Here is a 14,063-nt window from a genome sequence, read left to right on the forward strand (position 1 = left end):
GGTAAGTTGTGATAATCGTCAACTTAAATCGATGCATTAAATTGAATGAAATGAGTTCAAATGTGTTCAGGTTTATCTATCAAAAAAAAAAAAAAAAAAGAAAAAAAGAAAAGAAAAGAGTTCAGGTTGGAGGGACCCTATTATCAGTCATAGCAATATATTTCACCCTATAGTTTGGCTATTCTACTCATTTCGATGAATGAGCAATGCTTCCCTACATTCACCTTCTTTGGTTGAACAATTGAAAGTAGTTTGAATTGAAAAAGTAAGAGTTAATGCTTCACTTAAATCTTTCACAGACTCTGTTTTAACATGAAACGTGTTTGGGTTCAAATATATTGGACTTGATAAACATTTTTCTGAATGAACCTAGTTGAAATAATGCTGTTAAGTCTGATGGCTAAAAAGAACTACAAAATGGGAAATTCAAATATGAAGATGGAATTGGGCATTTAGTAACGATAAAATAGAGAATTTGAACAAAAAGCAATGACTTCTCTTTGAGGGCAGAATGTGAGGAATTGTATTTTTTTATCTTTCGTGTATGATCCTAGAATTCTTCCCAGTCTGCCATGCCAAAGGGAGAAAATTATAGTTTGTTAGGTTTTATTCTTGGCAATTCCGTTTGACAAAACTCCTTTTAGTTGTACTTGTTTTCGCACTTTTATTTCAGTGAGGCTATGAGTTTATTAGATGTGAATCCAACCCAAATTATGCCTTGCAGAGAAGTTTGTGGTGTTTAATTCTTTCAAGATTGCCACTTCGCTGACTATGACGGGGATCGAGCTGCTCGGTCAGCTCGCGGGGGGTCGAGGGGGCAGTGCCCCTTGGCGGGTCCGAGGCAGCGCCCAGGCGGGGTCGAGGGGCAGCGCCCCCGAAGCAAAATGCAAAAGTGCATTCAAAGTTGCTTGTCCGCTCAAGCAGACATTTCCCCGCTCGAGCGGAGATTGGTGAGTTCCAGAAGTATGCGTGTCTGCAAAAATACTGTGATCCGTGTTTTCACACTCGAGCGTCGAAATCCCCGCTCGAGCGTACATCTTGGTGGAACATGTCATATAGTGTCCCCACTCGAGCGTCCATTCCCACGCTAGAGCGGACCTCGTGATTTCAGATTCTATAAATTCGCATGTTGCTCCAAATCTAGGGTTTCACCTTTAGATCTTTTTGGGTTCTAGGGTTTATATCTGAGGCTACTTTGCTAGTTTTCTTTGATATTTTATTGAGTATTCAACTCATGGTTTAAGGAGGATACATCAAAGAATTGTTTGTTCATTCTATACAAAAGAGTGAGTTGTTCTTCGGTAGATTCTGAAGAATTCGAGCCTGAAGCTTTGGTGGATTCTGGAGTGGCTCATCGTCAAGACAATTCTGAGGTGAAGACGGGGCTAGAAGAGGCACATAGGGGTTGGTTCAATTCGGGCGTGGATTCGCTAGGTAATTGAGAGTATACCTGTGTAATTTCTTTATATTTTCTTAGCGGATTGTTTTGTGACTGTTGCTCATGATTTTTTTTTATCACAATTGGAGATGCTCCAATTGTGGTTTTTTCACGTTAAAATCGTTGCGTCGATATGTCTTGATTGTTTGATTGTGATTGTTTTATTGCTTAAAATTGATACATAATCACAAATCAATATCTAACGGATTTTTAGATTTTTCAATTGGTATCAAAGCGGGTCGCTCTTTTGTTTTTTTAAAACTTTTGAGCGAGATCTTGTTTGATTTGTGATAATGGATTCAATACGTGAGGGAAATTCTATGGTTCGACCACCCCTACTTGACGGATCCAATTATTCTTTTTGGAAAGCTCGGATGAGATCGTTTTTGAAATCTATTGATGAAAAAATTTGGCAATCTGTCATGTATGGGTGGACCGAACTAATGATTACCGTTAATGGAGTAATTTTTCCTAAACCAATTGATAAGTGGGACACAATTGATTACCAAAATAGTAATTGGAATAGTAAAGCTATAAATTCTCTTTTTTGCGTTGTCACACTTGAAGAGTTTAGTCGCATTTGCAATTGTGAAGTCGCAAAAGAGGCTTGGGATATCTTATAAACTGTTCATGAGGGCACTCCTTCTATTAAACGCTTAAAACTTCAAAGTCTCACGTCTAGTTTCGAAAACCTTTCAATGAAAGATAGTAAGACCTTTGAAGAATTGTATGCGAAATTGAGTGACATTATAAATTCCAGCTTCAATTTAGGTGAAAAAATACCGGAACCGAAGATTGTAGGAAAAATTTTGAGGTCCTTGCCCGATCGATTCCAACCAAAAGTTACGGCTATTGAGGAGGCTCAAGATGTTGATAACCTCAAGCTAGATCATTTGGTTGGAAATCTCCAAACTTATGAGGCACATAGGAATTTCAATAAGAAACAAAAAGATGTTATTGCTTTTAGTAGTGCTCATAGAGTTGGAGTAGATTCTGATGAGGACTGTGAGATAGATTCCAAGATTACGGATGCTTTTGTAAAACAATTAAAAAAATCTTTTTTTAAAAAAGAATCCTAATCTTTTGGACTCTATTCATACTCATAAATCCAAAGGCAAAGATAAACTCAAAATTAATTCTATAGTCAAGAAGAAGAAAGGAAAGATACAAGGGAACTCTGAAAGAGTCTAATGTTATGAATGTCAAGGATTTGGCCACTTTGCTAAAAAATGCCCCACTCGTTTGAGGAAGAAGAAAGCTCTCGCTATCACTTGGGATGATAAATCAGAATCTGATAAAGATGAAAGTGACAACGAAGATCAAGGCGAAGAGGGACACAAACAATTCCTTGCCTTCATGGCAGTTTCTGAAACTAATGGACGAACAAAGTATTCGAAGAGCCCAACTGAGAATGCCATTGATGATGAATCCTCGGGGAGTGAAGATGAAGAACTTTAGCAAGCATATCAAAAGTTGTATAAGGAATCTCTTAACTTATCCAAATTGAATGACAAACTCACTACGAAACTCAAAGCATGTGAAAGTGAGAATGTCAAATTAAAGAAAGAGATTTCCGAGGCTAGGAATGATGCCCTTAAGATTTCTAATGATCGACAAGCTCTTTGTGCAAAACTCTTGACTTGTGAGACAGAGAGGAATGAGCTACAACAAATTTATGCAACATATGAAGAAAAAATTGAAACTCTTGAGATGTCTCAAGTTGCTTTAGAAGAACTAATGATCAAGAAAAAGGAACAACTCAAGTGTGCTGTGGCTACCATTGGTCTTTGGAACAGAGGATCAAAGACTTTGGACAATATCATTGGGTCTCAACAAATTTGTTCTGACAAGAGTGACATGGGCTTTGGTGGTAAGAAAGAGCAAAAACAGAGTGCTTCCACATCTTATGATACAAGAACTCAAGAAAAGGGAGAACAAAAAATTCAACATGAGGATAGGCTTCTCAATCATCCTAGAGTTGGTAAGGTCAAAGAAAAGAAGGTACATCCTGTACACCTTGTTTTTATTTGTCATCATTGTGGTTTGGCTGGTCATATTCGCCCTTATTGTTATGAGTTGCATGGGAGAATGTCTCATAGAGATGGAAGAAATTCCAACATCTCGTGGGGTAGGAGACACTTCATTGGTGGTAATGAGGTTAAGGGTCATATTAGACCTCGTTATTTTGATTTGCTTGAGACCAAACATGGAGCGAGTTTGTATTTGCCTAGACATAGAAATAGGAAGTTGGAAACCATGTCGAGATAGGTTCCTATTGAAAGGGAAGGGAATCACAATGTCAAGACACCACCCAAGAACCGCCATTCTCATAACTTTGTTCATACTAAAACGGTTTGGGTGAGAAAACTTGACTTGTGTTAATTTGTTTATTAGTTTTAGTTTTTGGGTTTCTTTATGTTTTTTTTTGAGTCATTTAGTGTGTGTGTGTTCGTTTTCTGACTTGCTTTGTTTAGGAAAAAAAATATGTGCATGTTCGTTTTATGTCTTGCTTTGTTTAGAAAAAGAAAAAAAAATGAAAAAAAAAAAATCCCAAATTTTTTTTCTTAGTATGGTTTTGCAAACTTGAAATTTTTGAGTAGTCCTTGGTGCATATTGGAATTGATGAGAATATCCATTACATGTTAATATGTGTGTGCTTTCTGTGGTCATTACTCATTTCGGAGTGTGTGTTCTTTGATTAGTATGTCTCATTCTGTACACATTCTTAGATTAGCAAATATTAGAGTCTTCCGCCTTAGTGATCTTTTTTTTCTATGGACTTCTGGCATGGTATCTTTTGTTTTTCTAGAGGAATTGACCGATACTAGCATATCTTGGATGATGTTGAGTCTCTTAACCACCTTTCATTTTTTTGCATCTCCACGACTTTCTCCCTCTATTCTTTGAAGTCCAGCTATGAGGAAAAGGCTACCTCAGAGTCACCAACTAGGCTATCCTTATTATATCCATGCTTCTCTGATTCGGTTTCTATACTCTTGAGCGTGTCAGTTGCCAATGAGTGTGCACAAGAAAAAGAAAAAGAAAAAGAAAAAGAAAAATAAAAAGAACAAAAAATATGCAAAAGAAAGAAAAAAAATGTGCAAAAGAAAGGAAGAAAAAAAAAGGAATAGATTCATTGATTGAGGGGGAGCCTATGCTTTTACTCATCAAATACCTCTTGATTTCTAGTGGTTTGACTTTTCTTTGTTGTGCTTAGATTCTCTTGCCGGAGGCCCAGTTTTCAGATCACTGCTAGGATTTAAATCTTGTGTTTGTCGAACTTCAAGAGTCACACACACACTTTTATCATGGGATCTATGCTTTTCACTGTAAGTTTTCTGAATAAAACTGTATATTAGTCTTGAATTCTATTGAACAAAGAATACATACATCATTTATATAGAGTACCACTTATTCCTAATCCTACATGAATACATTACTGAGATATATAGAAGTCTAATAGATATAGGACACTTATTCCTAATCCTAGGAGAACACATATTCCTAATCCTAGGAGAACACATTCTCACACCCCCGCTCAAACTCAAGGTGTTTTAGCAGAAAACATTGAGAGTTTGTTAAGAAAGAACCGAAACCGAGCAGTGGTGTGAGTCTTAGTGAAGAAGTCAGCAAGTTGCAGAGTCGAAGAGACAAAAGGAAGCGAGATAAAGCCAGACTGCAGATGCTGACGGACGAAGTGACAATCAATCTCAATATGCTTTGTCCGTTCATGGAAGACAGTGTTATGAGCAATTTGAATAGCACTTCGGTTGTCACAATAGAGAGAGGTCGGGGAAGATTGAGGGACGCCCAACTCAGATAAGAGATTACGAAGCCAGACAATTTCAGCAGTAGCATGAGCCATAGCACGATACTCAGCTTCGGCAGTAGAACGGCCAACAACAGTCTGTTTCTTGCTTTTCCAAGAAATAAGGGAATCACCAAGAAACATACAGAAACCAGAAGTAGATTTACGATCATTAACATCACCAGCCCAATCAGCATCAGCATAAGCCACCAAGTCTAAGGAAGAAGTAGAAGAGAACAGCAAGCCCTGAAAGATAGTACTGCGAAGATAGCGAAGAATCCGAAGCAAAGCAGCCCAATGTGTAGAGCGAGGGGCAAAAACAAACTGACTAATCACATGGACAGCATAGGCAAGATCAGGGCGAGTAACTGTCAGATAGACTAAACAACCCACAAGCTCGCGATATAACGTAGGATCATCTAGAGGAACCCCATCAGTAGTGTTGAGCTTTACATTAAGCTCAATGGGGGTATCAGACAGCTTAGTGTCAGTAAGTCTGGCACGATGGATAACCTCGTTAGTATACTTAGCCTGGGACAGAAAGTAACCCTTGGGAGAAGAAGCCACCTCAATGCCTAGAAAATACCGCAATGGTCCCAGATCCTTCATTTTGAAGGTGCGGAATAGATGCTACTTGACCTCAGAGATAGCAGAAGAGTCAGAGCTAGTGATGATCATATCATCTACATATAGTAAGAGAGCAACAAAACCAGTTGAGGTATGTCTTAGAAATAAAGCAGAGTCGGAAGCAGAAGGATGAAACCCAAGCTCGGTAACGGCAGTCTGAAAGTGATCATACCAAGCACGAGGAGATTGCTTCAGACCATATAGAGCACACCGAAGACGACCGACTTGGCCAAAGGAATGGTGAAGACCAGGGGGAGGACGCATGTAAACCTCCTCAGTGAGATGGCCATTAAGAAAAGCATTCTTAACATCCATCTGATAAAGAGGCCAAAAACGAACAGCAGCGACAGAAATCAAAGTACGGACAGTAGTCATCTTGGCAATAGGAGCAAATGTCTCCTCATAATCAATACCATATTCTTGGGAGAAACCTTTGGCCACCAGACGAGCTTTGTAGCGCTCAAGAGAACCATCAGAATGAGTCTTGACTTTGTAGACCCATTTGCAACCAATCAGATTCTTACCAGCAGGTAAAGGAACCAACTCCCAAGTACTAGTTTTCTGTAGAGCAAACAACACATCCTCCATAGTTTGAACCCAATGAGGATCCTGACAGGCCTCCTTGTAAGACTGAGGTTCTGCAAAAGAGTGAATAGCAGACAAAAAGGTACGATAGGAAGCAGAAAAACAAGTATTAGACCAACCCAACCTTTTTGGAGGATGACGCGCTCGAGGAGGATATCGGTGTGCAGCAGGATTAGAGTCGTCAGAAGCAGGAGGATCAGCAGCAGGGGTAGAGACAACTGGTAGAGGAGGAACCTTGCGACGAGAATAAACTAACAACGGAGGAGAAGGAGGAGGAGAAGGCGAAGAAGGAGAAGTAGTCAGAGGTGAAGCAGGAGGAGAAGATGGAATAAGCTCAGGAGGAACTATGGAGATGTACTCATCAGATGGGACCTCAGAAGGAAATGGATCAATATGAACCAAATCCTCTTTGGAAATTGGGGCGGTGAGAGGAGGAAGCTGAAAGTAAGATAGACGTTCGAGAAAGGCAACATGGCGGGAGACATAAAGGCGACGAGAAACAGGGTCATAACAGCGATAACCTTTCTGAGTGAGACTATATCCCAAAAAAACACATAGGACAGACCAGACACTAAGTTTAGTCCTATCTTTACGGGGTAAAAGGACAAAACACGCAGATCCAAACACACGAAGGAGGGAGTAATTAGGAAGTTGAGAAAAGAGAGCCTCATAAGGAGACCGACCAGAAAGAAGGGGGGTAGGCATACGGTTGAGAAGAAAAGCAGCAGTAAGAACTGCCTCACCCCAAAACGGAGCTGGAACGGAGGCAGAGAGAAGAAGAGACCTAGTTGTCTCAAGAAGATGACGGTGTTTACGCTCAGCTCGGCCATTTTGGGCAAGTGTATCAGTACAAGAAGTTTGGTGAATGGTACCCAAGTTGGCCAAATATTCACAGAATTCAATTTTAAAGTATTCCCCACCCAAGTCAGACCGTAACATTTTAATAGTAGATCCAAACTGTGTAGTGACTATGGACTGGAAAGTACGATATATCTGGTAGAAGTCAGACTTATGAGTCATAAGACAAATCCACGTGTAACGGGTGCAATCATCAACAAAAGACACATAGTATACTGAACCCCCTTTAGTAAGAATAGGAGAGGGTCCTCAAACATCAGTATGCACAAGAGAGAAAGGAGAAACAGAAATAGATGCACTTTTATTAAAAGGTAAAGCTGACATTTTGGCAAGTTTACACCCTCGACATTCATCAATTTGACTAGGAGAAACTTTACCCAACAATCCTGACTGAGCTAAAGATCGTAAGCGGTCAACAGACAAATGACCGAGACGAGAATGCCATAAGTAAAACTGACTCGACTGAGAATCTAATTGAAACGAGGAAAGTGCAGCTGGAGAGGTGGATAAGGGGAGATGCAAGCTTTCAACCACATAAAGATCTCCAATTCTACGGCCGGTCCCAATCTGCTTCTTGGACACCCGATCCTGCATACAACAGACAGAAGAGGAAAAGATAACATCAAAACCAGACGCATCAAGTTGACTGATAGATAACAAATTGACAGATAATTAAGGAACATAAAAAACAGAAAGAATAGTAACAGCAGACATGGCAGAGGGTATGACAGACCCAACAGATAAAATAGACATACCAGATCTATTAGCAGTATTAATAGTAATAGGAATGGGTGGGGGAATACAATTTTGAAGTAAGGAAAGGTGAAGAGTCATATGATGAGAGGCACCAGAATCAAAAATCCAGACAGAAGAAGGGATACCTGAAGAGGACCCAAGCAAACCTGAATGAAGAGAGGTAAGAGCGGAGGCAGATGGGGATGACTGAGAGGTGGACAGGATATGCTGAAGTTGTGCAACCTGAGCACTCAGGGAAGCCAAGTCAGGATCGGGAGCCGGAGTAGATGCAGTGTAAGCAGCAAGAGGTCGGAAAGTACTCGAAGTAGGACCGCGGAACTGTGTCTGAGAAGACGGAGCAGGCTGACGTCCCTTTTTGGGACAATTGTTCTTCCAATGACCCCTCTGATGGCAGAAAGCACACTCATCTGGCCCTAATGGTCCTCGCTTGGGTTTCGCAGTGGCCTGAAGTTGATGAGGAGAAGGGGTTAATAACAAGGGTGGCTTGGCAGGAGCCAAGAACACAGAAAGAGGCAAAGTCTAACTGGCCGTCTTAAGACGGGTTTCCTCGGAGAGGAGTTCACGAACAATAGCATCCAAAGAGGGAAGAGGAGATCGGTGAAGGATGCCACCTCGAATAGCCTCATACTGAGGGGAGAGAGCTGTTAAGAACTGGACTAAACGATCCTGTTCCAGAAACTCAATATAAGCGTCTAGTATCTTGAGACTAGGTGGTTCCATAAGAGCCAACTGATCCCAGAGACCTGTCATCTCAATATAAAAGTCCTGAATAGTTTGATCCCGCTGACGAGCACTCTGAATAGTTATTTCCAACTCATACCGCTTGGCAAAGTTGGACTGCTGATAAACACCGAGTAAATAATCCCACACTTCCTTGGTAGTACTGTACTTGGAAAACATCATTCCAATACGGTCATCCACACAGTTATGAAACCAGGTAAGAACTTGGGCATTATCACAATCCCAAGTATCACAGGAAGACAGATACCCTTCTACCTTCGGGTCCGATGGACGAGGAGTAGAACCAGAAACATAGCCCCATTTTTTTTGACCAAGAAGAAAATTCTTCATAACATTGGCCCAATAGGCATAATTGCCACTAGTGAGTTTACATTTAATGGCTTGAATTTTGGGGTCCATTATAAAGCAAAGTTGTAGAATAGTTAGGTCAAAGTATAATAAAGGAAACACTGAAGAACCAAACTGAGATGTGTCACTAACTCAGTTAACAGACGGAGCCAAGAGAACCAAACTAGAGGAGTGAGAACCTGAAGCCGACACATGCGAACCAGAATGAGAGAGAGAAGACGACGAGTCGAATAGATGAGTCGAACAGTTGCAAGGAATCAGATGAATCAGACCCAACCAGATGATCGACGAAGTAAGAAGCTTCGTCCGACAACCAGGGCAGAGAGAGAGAGAGAGAGAGAGAGAGAGAGAGAGAGAGAGAGAAATCGCGAACCAGACTGTGCCAAGGAGAAGATTCACGACTGACGATTGATGAAGCAAAGGGCTTCGATCAACAATCAGGTTTGAGAGAAGGAGAGAGACCTACGGTGCTAGGGTTTCTCAACCTGCTCTGATACCATATAAGTTTTCTGAATAAAGCTGTATATTAGTCTTGAATTCTATTGAACAAAGAATACATACATCATTTATATAGAGTACCACTAATTCCTAATCCTACATGAATACATTACTGAGATATATAGAAGTCTAATAGATATAGGACACTTATTCCTAATCCTAGGAGAACACATATTCTCACATTCACATGTGGCATCACTTTCTTTCTTGGGTTCTAGGGTTTATACCTGGGGCTGTTTTGCTAGTTTTCTTTGATGTTTCATTGAGTATTCAACTCATGGCTTAAAGAGGATACATCAAAGGATTGTTTGTTCATTCTATACAAAAGAGAGAGTTGTTCTTCGGTAGATTCTGAAGAATTTGAGCCTGAAGCTTTGGTGGATTCTGGAGTGGCTCATCGTTAAGACAATTCTGAGGTGAAGACGGGGCTGGAAGAGGCATATAGGGGTTGGTTCAATTCGGGTATGGATTCGCTAGGTAATTGAGAGTATACCTGTGTAATTCCTTTATATTTTCTTAGCGAATTGTTTTGTAACTGTTGCCCGTGGCTTTTTTATCACAATTGGAGGTGCTCCAATTGTGGTTTTTCCATGTTAAAATCGTTGTATCGGTTTGTCTTGATTGTTTGATTGGGATTGTTTTATTGCTTAAAATTGATACATAATCACAAATCAATATCTAGCGGATTTCTAGATTTTTCATAACTTTCTTTCTTTTGGTCTGGAGGGCAGCTTTTGTTTGTGGTTGAAAATTTGGGGAAAAAACTACACATTCTCAAAGAAATGAGTGTGGCTGGCATTAGAATGTGTAGTTAGATGAGTGGCAATAGAGATAGATTAAGAAATTTATGCATCTACGGAAATAAGAAGAAATGAACACATCTATGGGAAGGAGATTTGCCAAGGGTTATAGATGATGGAACTTGCAAGTCATGTGAAATGGTTCTGGCTGTCTAATCTTAGGTGCACATTTTTAAGTTTGTAAAGCAGCATTGGATACATGTTGACGTGGTTGTCCTGTGCAGAAGTATCATTGACTCTGATTTTAAGTAGAACAGACTTATACATAAAAAAAAGTGTCATGAATTACTAATGTCATTTAAATGAATTATGAATGTTGTTCTATGTTTGGTGATTTGCTTCTGAAACTTTCTGCAGGTGTATCAGAGCAAGAACGTGGATCCATAAGTGGCATTTTGGCCACAGTCGAGGCTCATGCAAATATTCTTGAGGTTCTCGGGGTGGATCACTCTGTCCAATCAACTTCTATTGAACAAAAAGCAGTGGATACCTTCCAGCAGAAATATATGGTATGCTAATTTTTCATCTCACTCATCATGATCCCAAGACTATTGAATTGCATCAGAGATGTGTAGTTGGCCTCCTTTCTTGAACGTGCACTAATGCACTTTTAACCAAAAACATTGGTCCAATGCCAACCAGAATTTATATTACTGTTAATGCATCATCATGAAATTTAAGGTTTAGCACCTAAAAACCATTGCCTTCGCATCTCTACACTTCACTGCGGCTGCAGACTATGTCTTTGAAATGACAATAGTAAATGAAAGGATTGAGTTATCTTAAATAAAAGAACAATATATTTGTCTCTCTCCATATATACACAATATCCAAACATATGTATTTTGACATGACAATATGTTTTTTGACCGTCTATTGCAACCAAATTTCTTTTTGTTTTTAATTCTTGTGATGGGTCTGGCCTGACTATGCCTGCTTATTTTAACCAAGCATTACTGGCCGAAATGTTGAACTTAAAAAAACTAAGATATGCATTTAAGAACTAACATTATTATCTGGATTATTTCATTCATTTTCTTTTCTGGATAAGTTTGAGAACATGCTTTTCTTTACAAGCAAAGAACTGTCCTCCCTGATTATTCTGTAAATGTAAACTTTTTGTGAATTCATGTATATTTTCTGTTATTCTATTCAATAAATAGTTGGGTTTATATCCTGATTGCTTTAAAATTATAATGGCCAGGATTATGAGCCAACTGGCACAACACCAATCAGATGTGAGCCAGACATTCCATGTAAGGGGACAATTGAATCTCTTCGAGCCATGCCAATGGAGGCCCTGCTAGAGGAATTTAGAGAAAACCATTCTTACGAATCATTTGAAGTTAAGGAATCAAAGCCGTCTCTCATACCACGCTCACCCCTGATCCAACTCAATTGATAAGAGGCAGTGTTTGTCATTTTCGCGCATGATGTTTATCGGATTTGTATTTGTAACTTTTCATGCACACTCTCATTATTGCTCTTTGAAAAATACGGGGAATGTAACATGTCAATGAAAACTAAATAAATCCTTTCTTGGGATTTAGCAAATTATAGGTTAATCAGAGTTGTATATGACGGAAAAGCTCTACATTATTCCTCCATAATACTTGTTCTTTTGTGGCATTTGTTATTGTAAGATTATTTTAGATTATTTGAGAGATACTCTTTTGTTTTTTTTGCCTTTGTCTTGTATCAGGTAAGATAACTTGCAGTTATTTATTTAACCCCGAGTAGTTTTTTTTTTTTTTTTTTAATTTTATTGTTTGTATTTTAATATTTTAATCTATTCTATTTATTGCAAGTCAGTGGTTAATACAGTGCAGTAAATAAAAAATGTTAATCCTTTATATTGCATGACTTGTGAGTTATATAGTTTTTGTTTGGTTGTGTTTTTGTTTTCCTCTTTTTGTTTGGTGAATTGTTCTAAAAAAATTGTTTCTTGGATAAAACAACTCTATTTTTAGAAACAATTTTGAATGTTTGAAAATTGTTTCACAATTAAAACAATTGTGTTTTTGAACTTATGCTTTGTGTTTTGTTTTCTCTTTCCAAAAAAAAGGAAGGAATTCTTTTTATTTTGTTGTTTATTTATTTATTTTTTGTGCATTCGATATATTTATGAATTTCAAGGGTTTTGATATCTTTGCAGGGATCCTCCCTCATTTCTCAGACAATTTTAGTTTTATCAAGTCCAAATTCTGAAAGTTAGATTCACCTGAATCTACTTGGGTTATTTTGGAAAGTAGGTTAATATCAATTAATTTTTTTTTTTGAAATAAACAAAAAAAAGTAGAGAGATGATATGATATAAAAAAGTCAAAACGCTTTTTTTTAACCTCTTTGGTTTAGTTTTTGAAAAATATTTTAGTTCTTTGGTTTAGTTTTTGAAAAATATTTTAGTTCTTTGGTTTAGTTTTTGAAAAATATTTTAGTGTTTTTGTTTTGTTTTGTTTTTTTTTCTTTGGTGAAGTTTTTTCATAGTTTAGTCAAAATTTCCTTTTTCTTGTTTAGATGCACTTAAAAATTGAAATATCTAGAAATTTTAAAAAATTTACTAAAGATGAAAAACATTTCGTTTTTTTCTTTGTTTTGTTTTTGTCTTCACACAGTTGAGGTAAATAAATAAAACAAAAAATATTAGTTAGCTTTTCAAAATTTGCGTTTTCATTTTGCTTCCTCTTTGGTGGTGATTGTTTTGAGAGATTGAGAGATGAGATTGGACTATTAATTTATCTGGACTAATAGCCCATTATTTGGTTCAAAATTTTTGCACCAGACTATTAGTTTCAAATTCATTGGACTATTGTGTCCCATAGGGAGTGAGACACAAATAGAGAGATAAAGGGATATGAGATTAGGTGGTGAAATGACTATTTTGACCATCTATTATTTAATTATATATTATATTTAGTAAAATTTAATAATTTTTAATGTCTCAATTTAAAAATTAAATAATTTTATTTAATTTTTATTGATATTTTATTTATTTAATTTTTTAAAATAATTTTTTAATAGATATTTTATTGATGTTTTATTTTAAAATTTTCTTTATATTTTATTTAATTTCATTATTTAAATTTTAATAGATGTTTTTATTTAATTATTATTATTTTTTTCAAATAAATTTATTTAAAATTTTAATTAAAAAAATAACATATATTTTTATTGATATTTTGTTTATTTAATTGTGTAAAAAATAAAATAAAATAAATTTTTATTTAATCTAGTTAAAAATAATTAAAATATTAAAGATATGTTAAATATTGCTATTACTTAGTAAATAATTGAAAAGGTAAAATAGTCGTTTAAACATTTATTCTTCTTCATAATATATCAAACAAATATAGGATTCATATCTTATCCAACTAAATAGTCATTTCTAGACAACTAATCCCATGACTAAACAAACATGGAATACAAATTCAGTCCAACCAAATAGCCCGGAAACAATATATTCTAGAACTAACAGTCCGGTGATTCCAATCACCCCTTATCTAATCCGTCCAAACAAAGTTGTATATTAACCAGAGTAGTAATATACAAATAAAAAAGTTTTTTGTTTTTCTTGGGCAAATTACCTACACATCCCTTAAGGTTT

At 37.3% G+C, this 14,063-nt stretch overlaps 1 protein-coding gene across 1 annotated transcript in view; it reads left to right on the forward strand.

Annotated features, from left to right (window-relative positions):
* The window catches only part of LOC114290435 (kinesin-like protein KIN-5C), a 36,765-nt gene extending 24,622 nt beyond the window's left edge, over nucleotides 1-12,143 (forward strand). The window contains exons 22-23 of the mRNA XM_082919569.1: nucleotides 10,817-10,968; nucleotides 11,664-12,143. Of these exons, the coding sequence (XP_082775695.1) occupies nucleotides 10,817-10,968; nucleotides 11,664-11,861 (350 nt within the window). The 3' untranslated portion in view covers nucleotides 11,862-12,143. The remainder of the gene's footprint in view (nucleotides 1-10,816; nucleotides 10,969-11,663) is intronic.
* Nucleotides 12,144-14,063: the final 1,920 nt, after the last annotated feature.

Source organism: Camellia sinensis, chromosome 3, assembly GCF_055761805.1.
Source record: "Camellia sinensis isolate YWXY chromosome 3, ASM5576180v1, whole genome shotgun sequence".
Lineage (NCBI taxonomy): Eukaryota > Viridiplantae > Streptophyta > Magnoliopsida > Ericales > Theaceae > Camellia > Camellia sinensis.